General features: G+C 42.3%; 3 protein-coding genes across 4 annotated transcripts in view; 1 reads left to right on the plus strand and 2 right to left on the minus strand.

The window, feature by feature from the left end:
• acoxl (acyl-CoA oxidase-like) overlaps positions 1 to 3,329 on the minus strand; it is a 46,288-nt gene extending 42,959 nt beyond the window's left edge. The window contains exons 1-9 of one of the 2 annotated variants that reach the window (XM_029669176.2): positions 3,108 to 3,329; positions 2,708 to 2,804; positions 2,501 to 2,587; positions 2,256 to 2,342; positions 1,876 to 1,974; positions 1,303 to 1,417; positions 1,112 to 1,198; positions 857 to 929; positions 547 to 679 (exon numbers count right to left, since the gene is read on the minus strand). In XM_029669176.2, the coding sequence (XP_029525036.2) occupies positions 547 to 679; positions 857 to 929; positions 1,112 to 1,198; positions 1,303 to 1,417; positions 1,876 to 1,974; positions 2,256 to 2,342; positions 2,501 to 2,587; positions 2,708 to 2,804; positions 3,108 to 3,262 (933 nt within the window). In that variant the 5' untranslated portion in view covers positions 3,263 to 3,329. Of the gene's footprint in view, positions 1 to 546; positions 680 to 856; positions 930 to 1,111; positions 1,199 to 1,302; positions 1,418 to 1,875; positions 1,975 to 2,255; positions 2,343 to 2,500; positions 2,597 to 2,707; positions 2,805 to 3,107 lie in introns of those variants that run through there. The other variant, XM_029669177.2, reaches the window with a different exon arrangement.
• Positions 3,330 to 6,497: 3,168 nt separating this feature from the next.
• On the minus strand, positions 6,498 to 13,285 carry LOC115135010 (sulfotransferase 6B1-like). Its single transcript, XM_029669178.2, has 7 exons — positions 12,937 to 13,285; positions 10,934 to 11,046; positions 9,789 to 9,878; positions 8,620 to 8,746; positions 8,376 to 8,470; positions 8,122 to 8,278; positions 6,498 to 7,127 (listed from the first exon to the last, which is right to left on the minus strand). The coding sequence occupies exons 1-7, from the start codon at positions 13,127 to 13,129 to the stop codon at positions 7,000 to 7,002; spliced, it is 903 nt and encodes a 300-aa protein (XP_029525038.1). The 5' UTR covers positions 13,130 to 13,285; the 3' UTR covers positions 6,498 to 6,999.
• A 13,992-nt stretch (positions 13,286 to 27,277) lies between these two features.
• The window catches only part of LOC115135011 (zinc transporter 6-like), a 70,951-nt gene continuing 70,690 nt past the window's right edge, over positions 27,278 to 27,538 (plus strand). Inside the window, exon 1 of the mRNA XM_029669180.2 lies at positions 27,278 to 27,480. Within this exon, the coding sequence (XP_029525040.2) occupies positions 27,303 to 27,480 (178 nt within the window). The 5' untranslated portion in view covers positions 27,278 to 27,302. The remainder of the gene's footprint in view (positions 27,481 to 27,538) is intronic.

Below are 27,538 nucleotides of genomic sequence, written 5' to 3' on the forward strand. Positions count from 1 at the left end.
TTATTAACAGCTCTGATTTCTATGCTTCTCTGCTCTCCCCAAGCTAATAACAGTCCATCATATTTTGAAGAAGTCAGATCTGTTTTAGCAACTCATTCAGAGTATGACAATTCTATTTATGCAACCATCCAACATCACCAAAGGGTCACCTGTGGTCAGAGCTTTGTATGATTGTCTCTTGGTTACCTGCCAGACTTGGGACACAACCTGGAATTCAGTCCCGTCATTGGGTATACACAGCAGACTATGACGCCAACCCATCTGGCCTAGATTTACCCAGACCGAGGCCCATAATCCACTCAAACTGCAGATGACTGAGCTGATTTCTCTCATTAGAATAGCACGTAGACATAAAAGAAGGTGTAACAAAGGCAGTGTTGTGCTTTGTCCCTGTGACAGTGTTGAGGGAGGTAACGTAAATCAAGCCTGCCCTCTAGCTGTCACTATCCATCACAGTAAGATGGTAAACATGGTCAAAGCTAAAGAGAGCTAATTAGTTTACATACACTAGCCTAAATCATAATGCACATGGCCTTGTAAACTCACCTTCATGGCAGCTATGGCCTGGACAGTGAGCCCCAGCCTGGTAGGGGTGAGAGCAGCCAACATGGCGTTAAAACGTTTGCTCTTGTTCTGGACAGGAGAAGAGTACAGCCCATCTGCCGACACACAGCCAAACCTGGAGCAGGAGGGTCATAAAACACATTGATGCTGCATACTGTACACTGTACACAGCTAGGAATCATTTAAGTGAGGACATATTCCAATGATGTCTAGAATGCATTCAACTTCCAAAGGCAGTTCTAGAGAACTGTTTAATGACCCGGCAGTGGAGCACATGCTACAGTCCACTCACTTGCTGAGCAGGTTCGTCCTCGGTATCCTGACATTGTCGAATATCAAGATGCCATTGTCAACCCCGTGTAAGCCTGTGACAACACACACAGCATGGCTAAGTTTAAAATGTTCAATGAAAATCCACGTACTAATACACAACGGTGTGCATTTGTGACAGGAATGATTGTCTCACAGCATCATATTCATGTGTTTGTCATACAGTCGGAAGAAGAACGCTGCTTAGATGAAAAACAGGCCATTGAAAACTAGCTACCTTCTTTGTGCTTCATGTCAATGGCTGTCACTCCAGGATTCATGACTCCATGTCGGTCTCGGATTGGAACAATAAAACAGTGAGGACCTATGGGGATTAATAAAACATGTTAACACACATTAGTAAATGCACAGGGGCTGTTGCTAAACACAATCCACAGCAGACAGACTGTTGTATTGAGTGAGTCCCACCTTGGGAATCTCCATTGATGATGAGCTGAGCGAACACAGAGGCGTAATTCCCCTTCATGGAGTTTCCGATGTACATCTTCTGGGCATCCTCACACGGTGTGTGGATGATGAACTCCTGAAGGCCAAAAGATGAATGTATAACTAAATATGATGATATCGATGCTTCTTTTGGACTCCATGAGTACAGGGATAAGTAAAGAAAGGCATGAAACACAGACGAAGAGGGAACATACAATATGTACTAGATATGACCTGCACATTTCACATACATATTGATGTAGTTATGTAACACAATATGATCTAGTCCATTGTGTTACGGACCACGTACAACAGACTATCATTTGGGGTATGTGGTAGATTGTCCTCTGCACATAGTGTAACTGTAACTAGTGGAATTAGTTACAGTTAGAATTTCATCCTAACCCAACTGACCGGTACAGTTGGTCCATGTTGAGTGGTGAAAAGAGGTCGCTGCCTTGTGGAACCAAACGACTGTCCATCAGTTCAGAATTCCGCATTGCCTCAATGGTGTCACATGATTCGTGAGTGTGTTACGCATGTTATTAAGCTGACCTGTGTAGATGGCTCGTAGCAGGCCTCTGTAAGGATTCCCCGGACGTTACTCCCATGACCCCTCTCTGTCATGGCAAACATCCCAGTGAACTCCGAATCCTGACAGAAGTCACACCCAGTCATTCAACCAAAACAATTAGGATGATGATTTGACAAAGAGTTAAAAATTAAAAGGCTAAATCCATTGTTGTATCAGATAAATGACAACATCCAATGGCAATATGTGCTGTGGATGAATGAATGTGTATGACGGAAAAAGCTTTATACAAGTGCATGCATTGTAAGAATGTAACGACAAGAGGCAGACATTGAACACAAGCTGTAAATGATCTGTTATATTACTTTGCATGTGAGCTGTGTGAGTGGCAGTGGACACATACCGTAACCGGGAGATACCATTTTGTCTTCTGACCAGGGCTTCCAAGGTTTGTGACTGCACCACCAAACAAGCCACAGACAACACCCAACTGTGGACCAGAGGGGAGAACACCAAAGAGTACTGTACAGACAGCGAGTACACACAGCCGGTACAGTGTAATCATACATGGATTTGGTTATGTAAATAAATGCCTATGACAAGCTGTGTGTGTGTGTGTGTGTGTGTTGGAGAAGTCAATTAGCATACCTTTACTCCAGTGGACATATCTGCAGAGCATATCAGTTCCGTGATACCCAAGCTCTTGGCTATGAAGCCTGGTTGTTTCTCTTTCATCTAAAACCCCTCAAGACATAAAAACACAGTTTCATAACTGAATAACACCCAGACAAACAGTTGCAATTGCAAGGTGTAAAATTGGTATCAGTTGAGGGGTGTAAGACTGAATTCGTTCACCTGATCTTTGAGGTGATGTCGCATTAGTGGCCTCGTTAAGACATACTCCAGTCTCTCCACCGTCAAATCTCTATTCTGGTCCAACGTGAGACCATAACTGTAGAATAAAAATGTATTACATTTTAGTATGTGACAGAACTTAACATGAACATTGAACTGAAAATGAACATCGCAGCGGGAAATTAGCATTATTTTTATCCAGATGTGCGCGCAACGCGCAACAGCTGGTAGCCGCACAAGCCCTTTTCATAAAGCCGTGACATGATTTGCCAACCGCTGAAAACTATAGATAGATACGTAAAAGAGCATGTCCTTAAACCTTAACTACCACAGGATTAAATCGTGATGATCAACATATGATAGAAAAGTTGGATAAAACCACCAGTTAGAGATCACGAACCTGCTAGTTCGAAAGGGCTCGCCTTGGGATATTTCTTCACGAATATGATCTTTGGTTTCCCAAAATTCACCATCGAGGTATCTTGCAAGACTACTTGGAGTTGATTTGTCAGCCATTGATGTCTCATATGTCCTCTCTTGTTGGGAAATATCCATTGTCAAGCGGAGCACACAGAGCACAACCAGACACAACTGAAGATTGTCACTTCCACAGTCAACTTCCGCGTCCTGATGATGTCACTCGATGTGTAGCTGAAACGTGTACAAAATTATACATGGTTGCGATTACACAGGCAGCCCAATTCTGATAGTTTTCCACTAATTGGTCTTTTGACCAATCTTCAGATCTTTTCACATTAGATCATTTTCAGAGCTGATCTGATTTCTCAAAACACCAATTTGTGTTATTTTTTTTCTTGGGCTGTGTACATGCAGCAGTATCGTATGTTTTTTTTAATGTAAAATGTCTCTGTCAGCAAAATGAGAGAGAAAAGTGTTTGAGACAGACATGTAATGTTTATACATGCCCAGAACTTGCTCATAAATATTGATGATGTAGTGTAGGTGTATAGGTAAATGGTAACAATTTAATCCAACGATTCAATGAGTAAAAAAATATTAGCATGTAATGCACTGCATCATTTCTTTAATGTCTCATCATAAAGTGCACTGAAACCCAGGAATTTAAATTAAATTATGTTGTGTGACTTACACTCACTAGATGTCAGCAGAGAATAGACTATAGCCAACAAACTGCAAACACTTGAGTAAACGAGGGATACAAAGTATATTGAAAGCAAGTGCTCCCATACAGGTGTGGTTCCTGAGTTAATTAAGCAATTAACATCCCTGAGCAGGCCCTTATTTAGACTACCATGGCCTGCCCCCATAAAATGTAAACCACCTCAGTCACCAGATCTCAACCCAACTGAACACTTACGGGAGATTCTCGAGCTGTGCCTGAGACAGCGGTTTCCATCAACAAAGAACAAAATGTACTGAGGAAGAATGGTGTTGCATCCCTCCAATAGAGTTCCAGACACTTGTAGAATCTATGCCAAGGTGCATTGAAGCTGTTCTGGCTTATGGTGGCCCAATACCCTATTAAGACATTTTATGTTGGTGTTTCCTTTATTTTGGCAGTTACCTGTAGTATATGGTAGCGACTGTGAACGCAGAGGTAGGTCTACTCTATGTTACAAAACCAGTCTATTTTTTTAACATGGTATTTCTTGAGCTACTAAAATAAATGTTTGGATGTGTAATGCTTGACTGTCCACAGTGGATATTAATAGATTGATTATCTGATTGATTGACCAATTAACAGGGTGGTTGATTAACCAATATCTAGATATGTAGCTAGTAAAGATGCTTAGGCTTCATTTACACAGGCAGTCCAATTAAGATATTTTGCCAATTATTTGCATATCTGATACCACAGGAGGTTGGTGGCACCTTAATTGGGGAGGACGTGCACGTGGTAATGGCCAGAGCGGTATAGGTGGAACGGTATCAACAACATCAAACACATGGTTTCCATTTGCTCCGTTCCAGCCATTATTATGAGCCGTCCTTCCTTCAGCAGCCTCCACTATCTGATACCTATCTGCTCTTTTGCCTAATGTGTAAACGGCAATAACAAAAAACATGGAATCTGATCTTTTCAATCCTGATCCTCCATATGCTGTCTCTGTCTGGATGCTCAGATGTGATTATTGCTTTTGCTCTGAAGTTCTTTGTTGTTGCACTTGACCTGCAATAACCTTCTTTTTTTAAAGCATCAGTGACAGGAAATTGTATCTGTGTGCTACCAGAGATCTGTATATAGTGTTGAGATGCTCATGTCTCCAGCTTAACAATGGGAGTCGTTGTCTTAAAGGCGGGAAGGCAGGTAACAAGCGTAGGTCCAAAATATCATAACGCATTGGGCTTATTTTGGCGAGAGTGAAACCTCTCGCTTTGCCTCTTCCTCTCTGGTGCTACTTCAGAGGTTACATCAGTGTGAATGTGCACATCAGATATCAATCACATGTCAAACTGAGTGTGTGGATCAGATATAGAAAGAAAAATAAGATTTGGGTTCTTAGAGTGGCTGTGTAAACACAGCCTTAGTCCCACGTTAAGAAAGTACCAATGGCAAGCAACTAAAACATTATCAATAACAGGTAGCCTACAGTGCATTTGAAAATTTTTGTTCTATATTGTACCGACTGGATATAGACATTCTTTCACTAAATCAAAACGGGTTTCACGGATAATGGAAATGATCAACTAAGGGAAGAAATGGTGCCATCCCCAGTTTAGGCCCTCATACAGCACAAATATCATAGACAATATATATGGTGAATATCACGATGTATACCGTATCTATGGTGAATATCGCAATGTATACCGTATCTATGGTGAATATCACGATGTATACCGTATCTATGGTGAATATCACGATGTATACCGTATCTATGGTGAATATCGCGATGTATACCGTATCTATGGTGAATATCGCGATGTATACCGTATCTATGGTGAATATCGCAATGTATACCGTATCTATGGTGAATATCGCGATGTATACCGTATCTATGGTGAATATCACGATGTATACCGTATCTATGGTGAATATCACGATGTATACCGTATCTATGGTGAATATCACGATGTATACCGTATCTATGGTGAATATCACAATATATATACTGTATGTATGGTGAATATCACGATGTATACCGTATCTATGGTGAATATCACGATGTATACCGTATCTATGGTGAATATCACGATGTATACCGTATCTATGATGAATATCACAATATATATACTGTATGTATGGTGAATATCACATCAGTAGGCTACCATAGTCTCGGTTTTTTATTTTATTTGATTGTCACTCTTTACAATTAAGAATTTATGGAACGTTTTACTTTACATTTACAGACCGTCTCATCTTGGTCACCTTTTCCAAATGGAATAATTCTATTTGCTTTGAATCTAGTATTGTATGCATTGCAATCCAAGGGTTTTATTGTATGCAACCTGTCACATTGCTGGCCTGCAGTAAAGTAGGTTACCATATGATCTCAAATGTGTTATAGCAAGGAATTTGAGCATATGATTATTATAGTTTCATGTGGCATGTCATTTGTAGAACTAGACTTTTTGACACATTCCATTACTCTGAACTGAAAAGTACAACATCTTGCACAGGTTGTTGGTGGCACCTTAAGTGGGGAGGACGGGCACGTAGTAATGGCTGGAGAGGTATCAACATCAACACATGGTTTCCATGTGTTTGACATTCCATTCGCTCTATTCCAGCCATTTATGAGCCGTTTGCCCCTCAGTAGCCTCCACTGACATCTTGAAATGTTGTAAAATACATACAAGAAGGCCGATAATCAATTAACCAACTTTAATCTACAAACAGTGATATAAAAACAAGGATTACAAGGTAAAGAAATCTATCATGAAGTCTCATTGTCGTGTCTACTTTTTCTCATGCAGTGGAGTCTGGTGGGAGGAGCTATAGATTACAGGCTCATTGTAAAGGCTGGAATGGAATTAATGGAACAGTATCAAACATATGGAAACCATGTTTGACTTTGTTACATATAATCCATTCCAACCATTACAAGGAACCCATCCCACTCTAGCTCCTCCCACCAGTCTCCACTCTTCTCATGTCACACTTTCACAAAAATGCCCTTCAATGGCTCCAGTGTAGGATAGCCAAGTGGAATAAAGTGTTTCTGTAGTAACAAGTGTTGCACCACCAAATACCTCATTGTGAATGTCAGTTTAGCTACTGCATACCAGCCTGCCTGTTGGAGTTGAACTTCCCTGTCAGTGTTTCCCTTGTATCCTGTCTCAGCTCAGTAAGTGTTTGTCCAGTCTGCTGTCTACTTGCAGTACAGGTCATACTTTAGTTTGGCCCCCAGTGTTGTCCCTGCCAGGTGCTTCTTGAATGCTGTGTCCATCTCCTGGCTTTGGGCTAGGGTGAAATGGTTCTTCCAGTCCCCTACTTCACCTGGGGAGGAAATACCCATCAAAAACACATGAACAAGACAAACACATGATCAATGTACAGCAAGAGTGACATAACATTTTCTAGTACTCTGTAGTTTGGACATAAAGCATGAGGCAAATTATCTTTAGATTATTAGATTAAAAAATTCACCATCATTGTAAAGCCCTAGTTATTTTTGTTGCTTTTGACAGTCATTTGTGAAGATTATTGTGTGATTTATGGAGAAAAAAATGTAAAACCGTCCCTCATTTTAAGGTCAACCCTATTACATGAACTGAACTCTCGTTTTAATATGGTGAAACTATTCTTATTTTTTTTCTTCTAAAAGGAACATTGAACATCTAGTCAAATCATAGTGTAAAAGCAGGTGAGCCTGTTCTGCTCTTTTAAGCCATTTTCTGGTGTTTTGTGGTGTAAAACTGAGCTGGTCGAGCACAACATGTCAACCCTGTTACCCACAGATAGGCAGGCTAGAATAACATGTCAACCCTGTTACCCACAGATAGGCAGGCTAGAATAACATGTCAACCATGTTACCCACAGATAGGCAGGCTAGAAATGTTTTAACAATTAGAAAATGTTTGAAATTTGCATTCAATTGTCCCTCCCTATTGCAGACAACAAGCTTCCATTCCCCCTGTCATAAGGGGATTTATGGCTGATTTGAAGTCATCAACCCTGTTACTTTTTTGGCACTTAATAATTAATTCAACCTATAGGAGGTTACCAAAGGTCAGTATAACAATGCTTTATTTCCCTGGAAAGGACAAGGGATGTTAAAGGATAGAGAGGACCAGCAGACCGGAGACATGAGTCTGTACTCATAGTCAACATACATATCAAGTGTTTGTTTGTGTTGCCATTAACCCACAATTTCTGTTTCCAGTGGGTGGTATTAAACAAACCCTGGAACAAAGGTCCCTCTATCCACATACAGCGCTCTTTCTCTCTCTTGCTCCCCCTGTCACTCTCTCAAGCATATATACATACACACCTTTCCTGAAGAAGACGTTGCCCATCTGGCCGTGTGAGGTCTTGGAGCTCTCCTTCATAGCATTGAAGGTGCTCTCCTCTGCGATGGTCTGGACCTGGGCATCACTGAGACTGAAACCAAAGAACTCAGAGACCCTTCGCACACCGTCACTCAGGTCCTGTGTGGGTCACAATTAACATGACAGAATGTAAATGACAGAAAGCAGACCGATCAAAACTAATGTCTTTATTCAAAACGAAAGGAATACCTGATACCTGTTTTAACTCCTCAAAGGTGACGATCATCACGTTAGGGTCAGCTATTCTCCTCTCCCAGCCAAGTACATGGTCAAAATATGAACCCCAGGGAACTAGGAATAGGAAATCACTGTTCAGATGAGGCTTTGTACTGTAAAGGTACAAATCTTACTGTAATACAACTGACTCAAGTTATACTTTTGTATAAAGCAAACTACAACATATAAACCCAATTTTCATAAGGGCTCTTCACATTAGGTACCTTTTCCACTCATAAACTCTGAGAAGAAGCAGTCCCAGGACTTTGCAGTGGGTAGCACTGGGTTCTTGTTTGAGAAGTGATAAAAGGAGACCACTGTGTCTTTCGGGTTCCTGAATATCACCAGCATCTGTTTTTGATCAACAGAAGACCATGCATGACATGATAATGACAACAGTATATTTTTATAGACTGATCCAGGACATTCTTTAAAGTTTATATCCTGAGTGTAACGTCTGCTTCCAACCCACACCCTCAAACACGTAGATCCCCTGAATGCAGCTCACTCTCCAGATCCTAATCACCTGAATACACACCTCTATGTCATTATCACACACTATTTAGTTCAGTTCTTTGCACCCCATCACCGTGAGGTATTGTTTGTTTTGTGACATGTCTTTCGCCGTGATTTACGCCTCCCGTGTATGATAGGGAGGCAGGCAAAAACTAACGATGCCTTTTTGGCTATTCCCTGCCTGTACTTTAGCCTGTTATCTACCTATTGCCTGATCTCCTGGACTACATTACTAGCATTTTCACTGCCTGTACTGTTACCTTTGGACCCCCTGTGTAAGACCTGCTGCCTGCCCCTGGACCCAGCTACCTGCCTCCTCCTGTGGTCCTTTTCAATAAACACCTGCTGCTCCCTGTGCTTGAAACCAGCTCCCTGTCTCCCCTCGTGTTCATTACACTGAGGGAAGGGGAGGGCAGAGTTGTGAGACACACTGTACTGCAAGTTGGAGGTTTTATATTTCAGTGTAGCATAGTTACTGTCTGCTGAAAAGTGTCCTATGTGTGTATGCTATTTGATTATTCCATCTACCGTGTACTCTGTACAGTGTGTGCTTAATCAGTCTACCGTGTACTCGGGACAGTGTGTGCTTAATCAGTCTACTATGTACTCCGTACAGTGTGTGATTTGCAGTGTATGTGTCTGTGTGGGACGCCCTCTGCTGTGGCTGCCTCTGCAGAGAAACACTAGCTGCCATACTACACAGGAAAAGCTTTCACTCTTACACAACAGGGGAATTACACGTTGCTGTTTGGAGGAAGTTGTGATGGAATTTTGTATAAAAAGAGGAACTACTGTGGAGTATTAAAAAAAGCTGTAAAAATGTCATAGTAATTGTGAGTTCCACAACAACACCTGTATTCTGGTTGAAAGTACATACCTTTGTTTTCTTTGTGGTGAAGGATTCAGGAATGTTATCTGGGTGCATGTGTGTCCCCAGAAATCTAGGGGACGGTGCTTGGTGAAAAACCTGCGAGATAGACAAGGCATCCATTTAACGCTACGTGAGCCATGGTATGCTGCTGCTCTAACTCATCTAAACAGACACTGTGCAAATAGGCATGTTATGTCATTTTAGGCACAGTAGCTCGCAAGTTCAGTGAACAAACTCTTCACTCCTGACACAGATAGCCATAGAAAACACTTTTATATGAATGAATCTCACTATATTCTCCACAGTTAATTGCATTCGATGTGAGAATCAGGGGTGTATACTGTAGGTAGACCCCTCTTCTTGGATGAGGTCAAGCTGTGCTAACATTTCCATACACAGAGGCTCATGAGGGCATTCAGTGGAGGGCACTCACAGAACATGTGTTAGCAATTTACTAACATTCACTAACTAGCCTTATTGGATCACAGCATGATTGCAAAACCTGCATGTAATTATTGTGGCCAGTTACAGAACAGCAAAATGAAATGACTATTTAGCAGATGGGGATCTGTGAAACTCACTCCTCTGCCTGAATTGTCTCAACTTGCGCTGCCGACTAGATAGATGCATCGGGAGGGTGGTCACGTGTTTGCGAGGCAGACGTTCTGAGTTCGAGCCTCGGTATGAGCCGACTCAGGAGAAAGCGGCACTCGCTAAAACAAGCAGTGTGACGTCCTCTACACCTGACCTCAAAACCTACTTTATAGACCTAAAGTTACCTGAACACCGGCAGGGTAGCCTAGTGGTTAGAGTGTTGGACTAGTAACCGGAAGGTTGCAAGTTCAAACCCCCGAGCTGACAAGGTACAAATCTGTCGTTCTACCCCTGAACAGGCAGTTAACCCACTGTTCCTAGGCCGTCATTGAAAATAAGAATTTGTTCTTAACTGACTTGCCTGGTTAAATAAAGGTAAAATTTTAAAAAAAATATATAACTATAGAACCTGCAGACTACAGGGGATCTGTGCATTAGTGAACCAAACAGCATTTCCAATAAACTACACATGTAGTATTTCTATATTTGACTTATTTGAGGCAGACAAACCTGCAGTGTTGCTAAAGCTACAGGAAGTCAACCAGTATTGCACAAACCTGGAGCATATCGGTCCCAAAGAACTCCATCAATGGAGGGAATTTGGACTCTGCTGTTTCACCAGTTGCTTGTGCTATTATTTTACGCAGCACCGCCACCATCCAATTAAAACCTGCCAGACACAGAGAACATTCAGGTCCATTTACACTTGAGCATTAAGATAATGTTTTTCAATTTACACAGAGGGATCGGGAATAGAGAGGTGTAGTGTCCTTTGATATTCTTCGAAAAGTGTCATGTTTCACCATGAGACAAGAGTCATTATTGCATTATCCCAAAATATTTGTAATATCAGGGGCAATCCCATTCAGATATTGAGTCTAGTCATGGATGAAAAAACATTCTCCATTGAAAGTGCACTTTAGTCCAGTACTAGGCTTAATCTGGATCTAGGAAACCAGCCCCTAGTGTTTTGTAAGATCCGTAAAATGGTTTCAGCAATAGTAGTACAGTGTCCCTGGAGCAAATTAGGATTAAGTGCCTTGCTCAAGCGCACAGACGGATGTTTCACCTTGTTTACTCAGGTATTCAAACCAGCAACCTTTGGTTACTGACCCAATGCTCTAACCACTAGGCTACCGGCCACCCAGCAGGTACATGACCACATAAACCATGTTTATGTCATATGCAGATGATTACAGAAACATGGGGCTTTGAAAGTAGTAATTATTACATTAACCTGTGTTATTACGTAAACTGGTGTTATTACATTAACCGTTGTTACAAGGTATTACATTAACCGGTGTTATTACATTAATCGGTGTTAATATATTAACCTGTGTAATTACATTAACCTGTGTTATTACATTAGCCGGTATTATTACATTAGCCGGTGTTATTACATTAACCTGTGTTATTACATTAACCGTTGTTACAAGGTATTACATTAACCTGTGTTATTACATTAACCGTTGTTACAAGGTATTACATTAACCTGTGTTATTACATTAACCGTTGTTACAAGGTATTACATTAACCTGTGTTATTACATTAACCGTTGTTACAAGGGTGCCTCTCTGCCAGTGTGCAGAGCGGCCTGTGTTTAATTCAACATTCCTCAACACTGATTACCTTACTGACATAGTGTGCAGTGGAAAGAGCTGACAAAGCTGCAAAACTGTGTTGTTTTGACAAGGTTATAACCAGAAACAGACTTTTTGCAACCATTTTTGCCTGACAGGGAGGGCCTACCGAAAAGCACACAGATCGTATTCTGCAAGTCCAAACATTCAGAGGCCCATCCATTGTGAAACGGAATTTTAGATCACTTCAAACCCAGTTCGCAAGTCAAATAGCTTTTGTCTGTCTCCTTTTTAAATACACAGCAAGACAAAATATCATAGGCTATGAGCTATGTGTAAGACACTATGAGCTATGTGTAAGACACTATGAGCTATGTGTAAGACACTATGAGCTATGTGTAAGACACTATGAGCTATGTGTAAGACACTATGAGCTATGTGTAAGACACTATGAGCTATGTGTAAGACACTATGAGTACGTTTCATTACCCCAATTGTATTTTGAACTTGAGCCCATTATAAAAAAAGGTGCTATCTAGAACCTTAACCTTTTACTGCAGTGGGCTAAATCATGGTCATACAGCATTTCTTGGTAGTCTTACATCTACTTTGAGACAAAACTATACACCTCACACACATGGTTATGGACTTACCTGGAGCCAGGAAAGGTTCTACTTGGAACTAAAAGTTTTTTTTTATGGGGACAGCCGAAGAACCCTTTTGGAACCCTTTTTTCTAAGCGTGTACAGTAGGTATAGGCAGAGAGTAGACTTGTAAATACCAAGTGGAACACTCCTTTTTCCACTGATTAAACTTGATATAATAAGGTAGTCAGTGACTATTAGAAAACATAAATGCTTAATCAAGATGCTCATTGCCAAAGGATGTCTCTCAAGGAAGTAACTACACATGACTTTACTAATGCACATTCTTCTGACCATCTAAATACAGTTTTTTCATTTAAATATTTTTTGACTTACCACATTTGGGATATGCAACTAACATGACATCATCTGCTCTTGCTTCCAGCCTCTCCATAGCCTTCAGGTTCTCCTCTGGACTCATGAGGACAGGGTACAGCACTCCGTTATATCTGTACAACTTATCCTCCTCCTTCATATCTTTAGCCAGTTCCATTTTGGACTGGATTTTGGCTGAGAAAGAACTGCTCATTTTGGATAATCCCGTAGAAAATCTCAAGCGTGAATCTTTTCAGTTTACACCTCCAGTGTATTTGTTCAGCTGGACTGCCACAAGCTCCACTCTGTGTATGAGTGTGGGTGTGTGTGTGCATGTGTGTGAATGTGGTTGTGTGTGTGAGAGTGAGTATAGTAAGAGGAGAAAGAGGTGTGTCCTTCACAGATAAAGCTTGCATGAGAAGTAGGAGTTTCCTGGTTTCTGTAGGGGTGTTGAGAAGGTCTGGTTTCCTGTGTGTGATGTCTCAGATGTTGAAATGTCCTCCCATGAGTGCTTATATAAACCATTCATATGTGCAGGAATTTCCCTTAGAATCTAGTGGCCCCTATAGCTTCATCCACTCAAAGACTAAAGTAAATACTGTTGCCTCATTCACATTTCTCACTGTCACTTGATTAACCGTTTCTGTACAATGTGACTACTCATGTCCAGAAATAAGCAAATAAGCTTCCTCTCTGGCCTCCCTCTTGACATGATGCCACCAAATCAAACACACCCAGCGGGACATAAATCATGGCGTGTGGTCAGACTTCACATTTTCCCATACTCTTAATGGAAATGAATCATCTCTGTATAATGATTTTGGAAATGAGGCCCATTCAACAGTGCCGGTAATAGACAAGGTCATGGGTTCAGTGAACATTGAGATGGGAAAGTATTTACGGGTGTAAATAAATAACATGGGAGGTTTTAGTTAGATGTTTCACTGCAAAGCGTATCCTGCTGGGATCTTGGTATGCATACGTCATTAATTCTCGCTTTTATTGTAGGTTATTGGACTACTCCTTACTGAGACATCTGCTGGTAATACAGGGGAAATAATGACAACCCATCAACCCCTAAAAGCCCAAAACAGAGGAGACAGAGAAGATGTGATAGCATCTCTAGAGCAGAATGGTTTTGTGTTGCTTATATAGGCCTAGTTCTATGTGGCACAGGCTTTGTGATGAAAGTGTGCATTGGATGAGATGTTAACATGATGTGATATGTTATGACTGGGGTTATTCTGACCCTCTCCCATCGACGGGGCCAATACCCTTTTGCTGCATGACTTAGAGAGGTTGTATATACTGTATACCACCTACCTATACAGAGCACTATAATGGAACGACTCAAGTGCACATAAGGATGTTTTATCGCCCAAAACTGCACAGCAACCAGACTCAAACTCACTTTGACACATGTCAAAGCGTTTGGAGAGAATGATGGCATTTCTAAAAGATAAGGTCCTCCAGCTCAAGTAGCCAGTCAGGAGATGTGCCCTGTGCTAAACATGAGAACCCCTAGCAGGCCTCCAGTCTCTCCAAGTGATTACAGGACTACAGGACTATTAATTCAATAAATGCGGATGCAGATCTGAACAGAAACACAGCACAGTCAAGCCTTCTCCTATGGCTCTTCAGTGTTGTAGCAAGGCCATAACACTGTGATAACCTGGGGAGAAATAATGTAAGAAATGTATGAAGTACCGAGATACAGAGTGAAATACAGAGTAACTGTCGAACCAAACTGAACCATCACTGGCATGCAAAGGTTCAAGATCATTGACCACTGCCGATAGATAGGCAGTCAAGTTCAGCCTTAATTCACTGTGAAAGCACTTTTTTAGTTTGTCTTGTTTATGGGTAGATCAGCTTTAATATTGCAGATAGATTGTGGCTTCTATCAATGTAATTGTCTGCATCATTTCCAATCCCCCATATATTTTGGGGTAAATATCTATTTTTTATATATTTTCCTTCTTTACTATTTTCTCCGAACCCTTTCATCCCTCCACTAATTGGAGTAAACTAAGGGACAACAACACTTAAGCTTCTACTTCCAGCTTATACATACTATATACAATTTACAGACAGTTTATTTTACAATAATTATCTTGTTTTTTTTTGTTATTTTTAGTCCCGCCCTTCAGCTCCCCTCAACCCCATATATCTCTGAACACCATCCAGTTTTGATTTCTACTAGCCATTTTTTCATTTTTTTAACTATACTGTGATATTTCACAAAAGTCCTGAACCTTTCCATTCTCATAGATTCTCCAGATTGTAAATTAAAGATCAAATGTTTCGCTAAGAGTATCTCCCAGCAATGCTATTTGTAGAGTTAATTCCAGGTAAATGTTGTAATTCTTCAGCCATTCCTGAACCTGTGACCAAAAACAAGCTGCATATGGGCTGTACCAAAACAAGGGATCTAATGATTCTGTCTCTTCACAGCAAAATCTGCAGAGCTGGGATGGTTGTATAGCCCATATACAGTGCCTTCAGAAAGTATTCATACTCCTTGACTTATTCCACATTTGTGTTACAGCCTGAATTCAAAATGGATTGAATAGATTTTTTTCTCTAACCCATCTACACACAATACACCATAATGACAAAGTAAATACATGTTTTTATAAACGTTTGCACATTTATTGAAAATGAAATACAGAAATATCTCATTTACATAAGTATTCACACCCCTGAGTCAATACTTTGTAGAAGCACTGATGGCATCAATTACAGCTGTGAGTCTTTCTGGGTAAGTCTCCAAGAGCTTTCCACGCCTGAAATGTGCGTCTTAAACTCTATCAAATTGGTTGTTGATAATTGCTAGACAACCATTTCCAGGTCTTGCCATAGATGTTCAAGTAGTTCTAAGTCAAAACACTAAGTCGGCCACTCAGGAACATTCATTGTCTTCTTGGTAAGCAACTCCAGTGTAGATTTGGCTTTACATTTTAGGTTATTGTCCTGCTGAAAGGTGAATTAATCACCCAGTATCTAGTGTCTGCCTTTGTTTTGGTTTGTTTGTCAATTTTTAAAATTTTATTTCACCTTAATTTAACCAGGTAAACTAGTTGAGAACAAGTTCTCATTTACAACTGCCACCTGGCCAAGATAAAGCAAAGCAGTGTGACAGAAACAACACAGAGTTACACATAGAATAAACAACCATACAGTCAGTAACACAATAGAAAAAAATTAAGTCTATATACAGTGTGTGCAAATGACATGAGGAGGTAAGGCAATAAAAAAGCCATAGTAGCAAAGTCATTTCAATTTAGCAGATTAACACTGGAGTGATAGATGAGCAGATGATGATGAGCAGATGATGGTGTGTACGTAGTGATACTGGTGTGCAAAAGAGCAGCAAAGTAAATAAAGACAATATGGGGATGAGGTAGGTAGATTGGGTGGTGTCACGTCCGTCGTTAAATGAAGACCAAGGTGCAGCGTGGTAGGCGTTCCACATATTTTTAATAAACCGAAACAAACAAGCACAAACGAACCGTGAAGCTACTGGTGCACACAGGCAACTATCCATAGACAAGATCCCACGAAAACCAATGGGGAAATGGCTACCTAAATATGATCCCCAATCAGAGACAACGATAAACAGCTGCCTCTGATTGGGAACCATATCAGGCCACCATAGAAATACAAAAACACCTAGATGACCCACCCTAGTCACCATCACGCCCCAACCAACATAGAGAATAAACAGCGTTCTATGGTCAAGGTGTGACAGGTGGGCTATTTACAGATAGACTATGTACAGCGATCGGTTAGCTGCTCAGATGTTTTATTTTACCTTTATTTAACCAGGCAAGTCAGTTAAGAACAAATTCTTATTTTCAATGACGGCCTAGGAACAGTGGGTTAACTGCCTGTTCAGGGGCAGAACGACAGATTAGTACCTTGTCAGCTCGGGGGTTTGAACTTGAAACCTTTCGGTTCCTAGTCCAACTCTCTAACCACTAGGCTACCCTGCCGCCCCAGATAGCTGATGTTTAAATTTAGCGAGGGAACTAAGTCTCCAGCAATTTTTGCAATTTGTTCCAGTCACTGGCAGCAGAAAACTGGAAGGAAAGGCGGCCAAAAGACGTGTTGGCTTTGGAGATGACCAGTGAGATATACCTGCTGGAGCGGGTGCTACGGGTGGGTGTTGTTATCGTGACCAGTGAGCTAAGATAAGGCGGAGCTTTACCTAGCATAGACCTATAGATGACCTGGAGCCAGTGGTTCTGGCGACGAATATGTAGCGAGGGCCAGCCGACTCGAGCATACAGGTCGTATGGCACTGTGATAGGCTACATCCAATTTGCTGAGTAGAGTATTGGAAGCTATTTTGTAGATGACATTGCCGAAGAGGATGGTTTGATAGTCAGTTTTACTAGGGTAAGTTTGGTGGTGTGCGTGAAGGAGGCTTTGTTGCGAAATAGAAAGCTGATTCTAGATTTGATTTTGGATTGAATATGTTTGATATGAGTCTGGAAGGAGAGTTTACAGTCTAGCCAGACACCTAGGTATTTGTAGTTGTCCACGTATTCTAGGTCTGAACAGAGTAGTGATGCTAGTCGGGCAGGCGGGTGCGAAAAAGCATGCATTTGGTTTTACTAGTGTTTAAGAGCAGTTGGAGGCCACGGAAGGAGCGTTGTATGGCATTGAAGCTCGTTTGGAGGTCAGTTAACACAGTGTCCAAAGAAGGGCCAGATGTATACAGAATGGTGTCATCTGCGTAGAGGTGGATCAGGGAATCATCTGCAGCAAGAGCGACATCGTTGATATATACAGAGAAAAGAGTCGGCCTGAGAATTGAACCCTGTGGTACCCCCATAGAGACTGCCAGAGGTCCGGACAACAGGCCCTCTGATTTGACACACTGAATTCTGTCTGCAAAGTAGTTGGTGAACCAGGCGAGGCAGTCATTTGAGAAACCAAGGCTATTGAGTCTGCCGATAAGAATACGGTGATTGACAGAGTCAAAATCCTTAGCCAGGTCGATGAAGACGGCTGCACAGTACAGTCTTTTATCGATGGCGGTTATGATATCGTTTAGTACCTTGAGCGTGGCTGAGGTGTACCCATGACCAGCTCGGAAACTGGATTGCACAGCGGAGAAGGTACAGTGGGATTCGAAATGGTCAGTGATCTGTTTATTAACTTGGCTTTCAAAGACTTTAGAAAGCAGGGCAGGATGAATATAGGTCTATAACAGTTTGGGTCTAGAGTGTCACCCCCTTTGAAGTGGGGATGACCACGGCAGCTTTCCAATCTTTAGGGATCTCGGACGATACGAAACAGAGGTTGAGCAGACTGGTAGTAGGGGTTGCAACAATGGCAGCGGATAATTTTAGAAAGAGAGGGTCCAGATTGTCTAGCCCAGCTGATTTGTACGGGTCCAAGTTTTGCAGCTCTTTCAGAACATCTGCGATCTGGATTTGGGTGAAAGAGAAGCGGGGGAAGGCTCGGGAAAGTAGCTTGGGGGTGTGCGGAGCTGTTGGCCGGGGTTGCAGTAGCCAGGAGGAAAGTATGGCCAGCCGTAGAGAAATGCTTATTGAAATTTTGGATTAGCATGGATTTATTGGTGGTGACCGTGTTACCTAGCCTCAGTGCAGTGGGCAGCTGGGAGGAGGTGCTCTTGTTCTCCATGGACTTTACAGTGTCCCAACACTTTTTGGAGTTAGAGCTACAGGATGCAAACTTCTGTTTGAAAAAGCTAGCCTTCACTTTCCTGACTGACTGTGTGTATTGGTACCTTACTTCCCTGAAAAGTTGCATATCGCGGGGACTATTCAATGCTATTGCAGTCTGCCACAGGATGTTTTTGTGCTGGTCAAGGGCAGTCAGGTCTGGAGTTAACCAAGGGCTATATCTGTTCTTAGTTCTACATTTTTTGAAAGGGGCATGCTTATTTAAGATGGTGAGGAAATTCCTTTTAAAGAACAACCAGGCATCCTCGACTGACTGGATGAGGTCAATATCCTTCCTGGATACCTGGGCCAGGTCATTAAAAAGGCCTGCTCACAGAAGTGTTTTAGAGAGTGTTTGACAGTGATGAGGGGTGGTCGTTTGACCGCGGACCCATAGCGGATGCAGACAATGAGGCAGTGATCGCTGAGATCCTGAATGAAAACAGCAGTGGTGTATTTGGCGGGCAAGTTGGTCAGGATAATATCTATGAGGTTGCCCATGTTTACGGATTTAGGGTTGTACCTGTCGGTTTCCTTGATAATTTGTGTGAGATTGAGGGCATCTAGCTTAGATTGTAGGACTGCTGGTGTGTTAAGCATATCCCGGTTTAGGTCACCTAACAGAACAAACTCTGAAGATAGAGGGGGGGCAATCAATTCACATATGGTGTCCAGGGCACAGCTGGGAGCTGAGGGGGGTCTATAACAGACGACAACAGTGAGAGACTTATTTCTGGAGAGATTCATTTTTAAAATTAGAAGCTCAAACTGTTTGGGCATAGACCTGGAAAGTATGACAGAACTTTGCAAGCTATCTCTGCAGTAGATTGAAACTCCTCCCCCTTTGGCAGTTCTATCTTTGACAGAAAATGTTGTAGTTGGGTATAGAAATCTCAGAATTTTTGGTGGCCTTCCTAAACCAGGATTCAGACACGCAAAGACATCCGGGTTGGCGGAGTGTGCTAAAGCTGTGAGTAAAACAAACTTAGGGAGTAAAACAAACTTCTGATGTTAACATGCATGAAACCAAGGCTTTTTCGATTACAGAACTCAACAAATGAGAGTGCCTGGGGACACGCAGGGCCTGGGTTAGCCTCCACATCACCCGAGGAACAGAGGAGGAGTAGGATGAGGGTACGGCTAAAGGCTAGCAAAACTGGTCGTCTAGTGAGTTGGGGACAGAGAATAAAAGGACCAGATTTTTGGGCATGGTAGAATAGATTCAGGGCATAATGTGCAGACAGGGGTATGGTGGGGTGCGGGTACAGTGGAGGTAAGCCCAGGCACTGAGTGATGATAAGAGAGGTTGCATCTCTGGACACGCTGGTTATACTGGGTGAGGTCACCGCATGTGTGGGAGGTGGGACAAAGGAGGTATCTGAGGCATATACTAGGGGCTCCGCAGTAAACTAAAACAATGATAACGATCCTAAACAACAGTATACAAGGTATATTGACATTTGAGAGCTACATAAAGCGAGGCATAAAGCAATCACAGGTGTTGATTGGGAGAGCTAGCTAAGAAAACAACGGGTAAGACAACAACAGCTAATCAGCTAAGACAACAACAACAGGTAAAATGGCGATGAATGGGCAGAGAGGGTCGTTTAACTATACACAGGGCCTGAGTTCGGGGCTAGGGCCGACAGATAAACAAAGGTAAACAAAGTGGAGTACTGTGAAAAATGAACAGTCCAGCAGGCATCAGCTATGTAGCCAAGTGTAGCCATAGGGTCTAGTCTACCTTAACAGATGGAACAAGGAAGCCGCGGGGTAGTCAATGCTACGCTAGCACGAGGGAGACACGGCGTTTAAAGTTAGCAGGCCGGGGTAGGTAGAAGCGTCTGCTCCGACATCCGGCAAAAGCCGGATGAAGGCACAGCTGATGGAATTACATCTGCGACCAGTCGTGGTGGTACGGCGGGGCGCCGTGTCGACGAAGGGACCGGGCCAGATGGCGAAAGAGGTATTGTAGTTGTGGTAATTTTGTTTGCTAGCCGGGAGATGCGCCTGGCTCAGGGCTAGCTTCAGGGCTGGGTAACTCAGTGGCAGCTAGCTAGCCGTGATGATCAATGGTCCAGGGTTTACGGCAGGAATCCAGCGTTGTAGTGGAGAAAAACAGTCCAAGGCTGGCAGGTATTATCCAGGCTAAAAAGTGTCTGGTGCCTGAGCAGAGGGTAAAGGCCGCTAGCATTGGCTAAAAATGACTAAATAGCTAGTAGCTAATTAGCTGGCTAGCTTCTGATTAAAGTTTTGGCTATAAGGTCTAAAAGAAATAGCGGATCTGTGTCACATTGAGTGAGGCATATTTACTTTAAGGTATATTTACTTTAAAAATGGAAAAAGAGATTGAAAAATAAATTGGAATATATACAAAAAAAACGAAAAATGCAAAAAGTGAAAGAAAGGACGACAAACCACGTCTGCACTGCTACGCCATCTTGGTTTCTAGGATGGGTGCAGGGTGTATACATAGTCTATCGTATGGTAATTTGGTAAGAAGCCAATTTGACATTTGCTCAGTACATTGTTTTTGCTGAGGAAGTGTACGAGTCTGCTATTAATGATAATGCAGAGGATTTTCCCCAAGGTTGCTGTTGACGCATATCCCACGGTAGTTATTGGGGTCTAATTTGCCTCCACTTTTGTGGATTGGGGTGATCAGTCCTTGGTTCCAAATATTGGGGACGATGCCAGCGTTGAGAATTATGTTAAAGAGTTTAAGTACAGACAATTTGAATTTGTGGTCTGTATATCATTTCATTTAGGATATCATCAACCCCACAGGCCTTTTTGGTTTGGAAGGTTTGCATTTTGTCCTGTAGTTCATTCAATGTAGTTGGAGAATCCAGTGGGTTCTAGTAGTCTTTAATGGTTGATAGTAAGATTTGTATTTGATCATGTATATGTTTTTTTCTGTTTGTTCTTTCTTAAAGAGCCAAAAAGATTGGAGAAGTGGTTTACCCATACTCTTCTTTTTCCCAGAAGTGGTTAGATTTTATGGATTCTTCAGTTACATTGAGCTGATATCTGACATGCTGTTCCTTCTTTTTCCATAGTGTATTTCTGTATTGTTTTATTGATTCACCATAGTGTAGACATAGGCTCAGGCTTTCCGGGTCTCTATGTTTTTGGTTGGATAGGTTTCTCAATGTCTTTCTTAGGTTTTTGCATTCTTCATCAAAGCATTTGACATTGTTGTTAATTTTCTTAGGTTGTCTGATTGAAATGTTTTGATTTGATAGGGAAGCTGAGAGGTCAAATATACTGTTTAGGTTTTCTACTGCCAAGTTTACACCTTATTCAATTTTTTTGCAGATGAACTCAGGAGCCCAGGAGCCCATGAGCTCACTACCTCTCATTACCTCTCTGTTCCTTTTCTCCCTCTTTACCGCCCGCACCTGCTGTCTCGACCTCTGAATGCTCGGCTATGAAAAGACAACTGACATTTACTCCGAAGGTGCTGAGCTGTTGCACCCTCTACAACCACTGTGATTATTATTTGACCCTCCTGGTTATCTATGAACGTTTGAACATCTTGAAGAATGATCTGGCCTTAATGGCCATGCAGTCCTATAATCTCCCCTGGCACAGCAAGAAGAGAACTGGCCACCCCTCAGAGCCTGGTTCCTGTCTAGGTTTCTTCCTAGGTTCCTGCCTTTTTAGGGAGTTTTTCCTAGCCACCGTGCTTCTACGCCTGCATTGCTTGCTGTTTGGGGGTTTAGGCTATGTTCTGTATAAGCACTTTATGACATCTGCTGATGTAAAAATGGCTTTATAAATAAATGTGATTTGTAAACAGAAGACGGACGCCACAAACTTGTTGTCACTAAAAAATACTGTCGGCTGCAACTGTGTTAAAACTTGTTAAAACAGGGTACAGTATGTGTGTATTTTGCATTTGTGAAATTATTTTGAGATATGAAAGTAGAGGGATTTATGTTTCAAGAATCATACTGCAATTGAGAATCGATTCATGTTTAGATGGAGCATTTGGCTGTTTTGGTTTCCTGAACCAATTCACTGTTTAAATAGAACCTTTAAGGACTTTGGACTATAAGGAGTAACGTTGTCACGTTCTGACCTTTATTTCCTTTGTTTTGTCTTTATTTAGTATGGTCAGGGCGTGAGTTGGGGTGGGCAGTCTATGTTTGTTTTTCTATGTTTGGTTTCTGTTTCGGCCTAGTATGGTTCTCAATCAGAGGCAGGTGTCGTTAGTTGTCTCTGATTGAGAATCATACTTAGGTAGCCAGGGTTTCACTGTTGGTTTGTGGGTGTTTGTTGCCACACGGTACTGTTTCGTTCATATTTATTGTTTTGAATTTTATAGTGTTCAGTTTATGTATTAAAGTAATCATCATGAACACTTAACACGCTGCATCTTGGTCCGATCCTTACTCCTCTTCAGACGAGGAGGAGATCTGCCGTTATAAACGATTTCACTGCAAATCTGTACATTATTGGGCTAGGTATTACTGCACTGTTGGAACTAGAAATACAAGCATTTCACTGCAAATCTGTGAATCTGTGTACGCCACCAATCAATATAGATTTGATTATGATTTGTGCAATAACCCCATTTCTTTCCAGTTTAGACATACCATATATATTTATTTATTTTTATCACGACAGCTATGATGGAAAAAGGACGTTTTGGTACAATTTTATAAATGCCAACAGATAATTTGTTCGTGCGACATGGTGGATTTTTTTTACGTTGGTAAAATTAATAATGTGATAAATTAAGGTGGAAAAGCCTTTATGGCCCAAATCAAATCAAATCAATTTGTCACATACACATGGTTAGCCGACGTTAATGCGAGTGTAGCGAAATGCTTGTGCTTCTAGTTCCGACAATGCAGTAATAACCAACGAGTAATCTAACCTAAGAATTCCAAAACTACTACCTTATACACACAAGTGTAAAGGGATAAAGAATATTTACATAAAGATATATGAATGAGTGATGGTACAGAACAGCATAGGCTGCAGTAGATGCAGTAGATGGTATCGAGTACAGTATATACATATGAGATGAGTAATGTAGGGTATGTAAACAAAGTGGCATAGTTTAAAGTGGCTAGTGATACATGTATTACATAAAGATGCAGTAGATGATATAGGGTACAGTAAATACATATACCCTACATTACTCATATATGTATGTAAACATTAAGTAGCATTGTTGAAAGTGGCTAGTGATATATTTTTACATCAATTTCTAGCAATTCCCATTATTAAAGTGGCTGGAGTTGAGTCAGTGTGTTGGCAGCAGCCACTCAATGTTAGTGGTGGCTGTTTAACAGTCTGATCGCCTTGAGATAGAAGCTGTTTTTCAGTCTCTCTGTCCCTGCTTTGATGCATCTGTTCTGACCTCGCCTTCTGGATGATAGCAGTGGCTCGGGTGGTTGTTGTCCTTGATGATCTTTATGGCCTTCCTGTGACATCGGGTGGTGTAGGTATCCTGAAGGGCAGGTAGTTTTCCCCCGGCGATGCGTTGTGCAGACCTCACTACCCTCTGGAGAGCCTTACGGTTGTGGGCGGAGTAGTTGCCGTACCAGGCGGTGATACAGCCCGACAGGATGTTCTCGATTGTGCATCTGTAGAAGTTTGTGAGTGCTTTGGTGACGAGGCGAATTTCTTCAGCCTCCTGAGGTTGAAGAGGCGCTGCTGCGCCTTCTTCACGACGCTGTCTGTGTGGGTGGACCAATTCAGTTTGTCCGTGATGTGTACGCCGAGGAACTTAAAACTTACTACCCTCTCCACTACTGTCCCATCGATGTGGATAGGGGGGTGCTCTCTCTGCTGTTTCCTGAAGTCCACAATCATCTCCTTTGTTTTGTTGACATTGAGTGTGAGGTTATTTTCCTGACACCACACTCCGAGGGCCCTCACCTCCTCCCTGTAGGCCATCTCGTCGTTGTTGGAAATCAAGCCTACCACTGTAGTGTCGTCCGCAAACTTGATGATTGAGTTGGAGGCGTGCATGGCCACGCAGTCATGGGTGAACAGGGAGTACAGGAGAGGGCTCAGAACGCACCCTTGTGGGGCCCCAGTGTTGTGGATCAGCGGGGTGGAGATGTTGTTACCTACCCTCACCTCCTGTGGGCGGCCCGTCAGGAAGACCAGTACCCAGTTGCACAGGGCGGGGTCAAGACCCAGGGTCTCGAGCTTGATGACGAGTTTGGAGGGTACTATGGTGTTAAATGCTGAGCTGTAGTCGATGAACAGCATTCTCACATAGGTATTCCTCTTGTCCAGATGGGTTAGGGCAGTGTGCAGTGTGGTTGAGATTGCATCGTCTGTGGACCTATTTGGGCGGTAAGCAAATTGGAGTGGGTCTAGGGTGTCAGGTAGGGTGGAGGTGATATGGTCCTTGACTAGTCTCTCAAAGCACTTCATGATGACGGAAGTGAGTGCTACGGGGCGGTGGTCGTTTAGCTTTCTTGGGAACAGGGACAATAGTGGCCCTCTTGAAGCATGTGGGAACAGCAGACTGGGATTACTATTATATCGAAATAAAATTGGAGTTTGGAGGTGGAGCAATTGAAGTCCTGGTGTTTGTGATGCCCGGCGTTTGGTGCGACGCAGAACCAGTGGTGAGCGTTGTGAAACATAGGAGTCAGTGTAAGTCGTTTTGTGTTTTGAGTCAGAGTCTCTACCCGACAAAGTCATGTTAGGATATATCAGTTATCCTGTTAGAGCTTTTGCACCGAATCCACTGCACTGTTTTAGGTGCAATATTTATGGTCATGTCGCAGCAGTTTGTAGGCGGGAGATTTCAAGATGTGGGAAGTGTGCAGGAGGGAATGGGATAGAGGATTGTGTAATTTATATGCATAAAGTTGTTTGTGCCAACTGCCCATGTTGCTGAGGATCAGAAGTGTCCGGTGCGAGAGAGGCAGGTTGAGGTGCAAGAGTCAGAGTAGTTCATGCTTAAACATGCTTAAACCACCTGACCAAATCCTAAAGCAATGGGACTCCTTAAATCTTTCTCAGATTATTACCAATCCCACAAGGTACGACTCCAAACACCCAGAAAAGGCTATTCTTCTTTATGGTATCCTCACAAATAATCCTGATAGGTATCAGTCTGGTGTTTTCTGTAATGATCTTAGTGATCACTGTTTAACAGCCTGTGGGTGCTCAGGGAAACAACCTGTACTGATTTGTCATAGACCCTTGCTAAAAAACTTTAATGAACAAGCCTTCCTTCATGAACTGGCCTCTGTAAAATGGTATAGAATCAGCTCTGTCGAAGACTCTTGGACCTTCTTTTTTTATATTTTCAGTGGTATTAACAAACACTCCCCCATAATGAAAATGAGAATTAAAACAGGTTCAGCCCCTGGTCAGCCCCTGTTTCGAACCGTGATCTTGCAGAGTTACTCCACCTCAAGAACTGCATTTGGCGAAAGGCTCGGCACACACACTCAGGCTGACTGGCTCTCGTTCAGGCAAATGAGAAATAAGTGCGCTCAGGCTATCCGGAAGGCCAAAGTTAGTTACTTTAAGGAGCAGTTCTCTCTCTGTGGGTCTAACCCCAAGACGTTCTGAAAAACGGTTAAAGACCTGTAGAATAAACCCTTCTCCTCACAGCTGCCCATGTCCATTAATGTTGATGATGTGGTTGTTACTGACAAGAAGCACATGGCTGAGCTCTTTAATCACCACTTCATAAAGTCAGGATTCCTATTTGACTCAGCCATGCCTCCTTGCCCGTCCAACATTTCCTCATCTCCCACCCCTTCTAATATGAATATCCCGATGCTTCCCCCTCTTCTTCCCCCTGCCCTGCTACAAAGTTTCTCCCTGCAGGCAGTCACTGAATCCGAGGTGCACGCGCCAAGGTAGGCGGCGTTGCTATTTAATGCAACAGTTTTTGTGGCAAAACTATCGGAAGAGTTGAAAATGTGATGGAAACATATTGAAATTCCTTATTCGGTACCTAAAAACGCAAGTGAAAATAAATGTTGTGTGCACTAAATGCGTCATCACGCACTGATTTCTATCCGCAAAAAGTCAATTTGGTGGAAACACTTCACTGATGGGAAAATGTGCATATTTTCTTTTTGTGGGTTCGAGAATTCCGCGTTCAAAATAACTGGGAACTCGGAAATCTCCGACCTCCGACTTTAGTGTGTTCAAAACAACTGTTTACTCGAGAGGGAAAAAACGAAGTCCGACTGGGAAAAATCGATTTGAACGTTCATCCAACTCGGGCCTCTTTCTAGAGCGCCGATTTTCCAACCTGAAGATAACCGACGCCATGATTTGACCCCGTATTTTTCCTAGTTGCCAGGTGTTTTGAACGCAGCACTAGCTATTTAAACCAACCGTGTCGGTCAATTTTGTGAATGTCTTCATGTCATTTGTATTAATACAGAATCTTATTTCTTATCAACCACTAAAATAACTGCAATTTCAGCAGAAAGTGGCTATTGAATGTATCAGTCAGAGATACGTGATTTCATTAAATTAGCGGGGGTTTTTTTAAGCAAAAAAATGGTATCTTCTCACCTGAAGTTGTATGACGCCCTGAAATCCCTGGCTGTAAAACCATGTAAACAATATTTTTTTCGGGATAACTAAGAGCTGGATCAAGATAAGATGATATACAGATCTGTGAATTTGTGCAGGCACGCGCAACTAAGAGGTTCTCGAGAGTTCAGTCGATTTGAAGGGTCCAAAATGGCGATGGATGGTATGACCACATCTCCATCAGGACTATCGTATCACAATGTTGGGGACTTTTACCCCAGAAAATTCGGTTCCAAGCCGGACGTGGTGCCGTCCGGGGTGACCGAGAGGAAAGTTGGTCCCCTGGATAAACCTGACATGGTGGCGGTGGACGTTATCAACGATTCAGGTAGTTAGTTAGCTAACGTTGCCGGTAGCTATGTTATGCTAGCTAGCCAGCGCAATGG

This window comes from Oncorhynchus nerka, linkage group LG10 (assembly GCF_034236695.1).
Source record: "Oncorhynchus nerka isolate Pitt River linkage group LG10, Oner_Uvic_2.0, whole genome shotgun sequence".
Classification (NCBI taxonomy): domain Eukaryota; kingdom Metazoa; phylum Chordata; class Actinopteri; order Salmoniformes; family Salmonidae; genus Oncorhynchus; species Oncorhynchus nerka.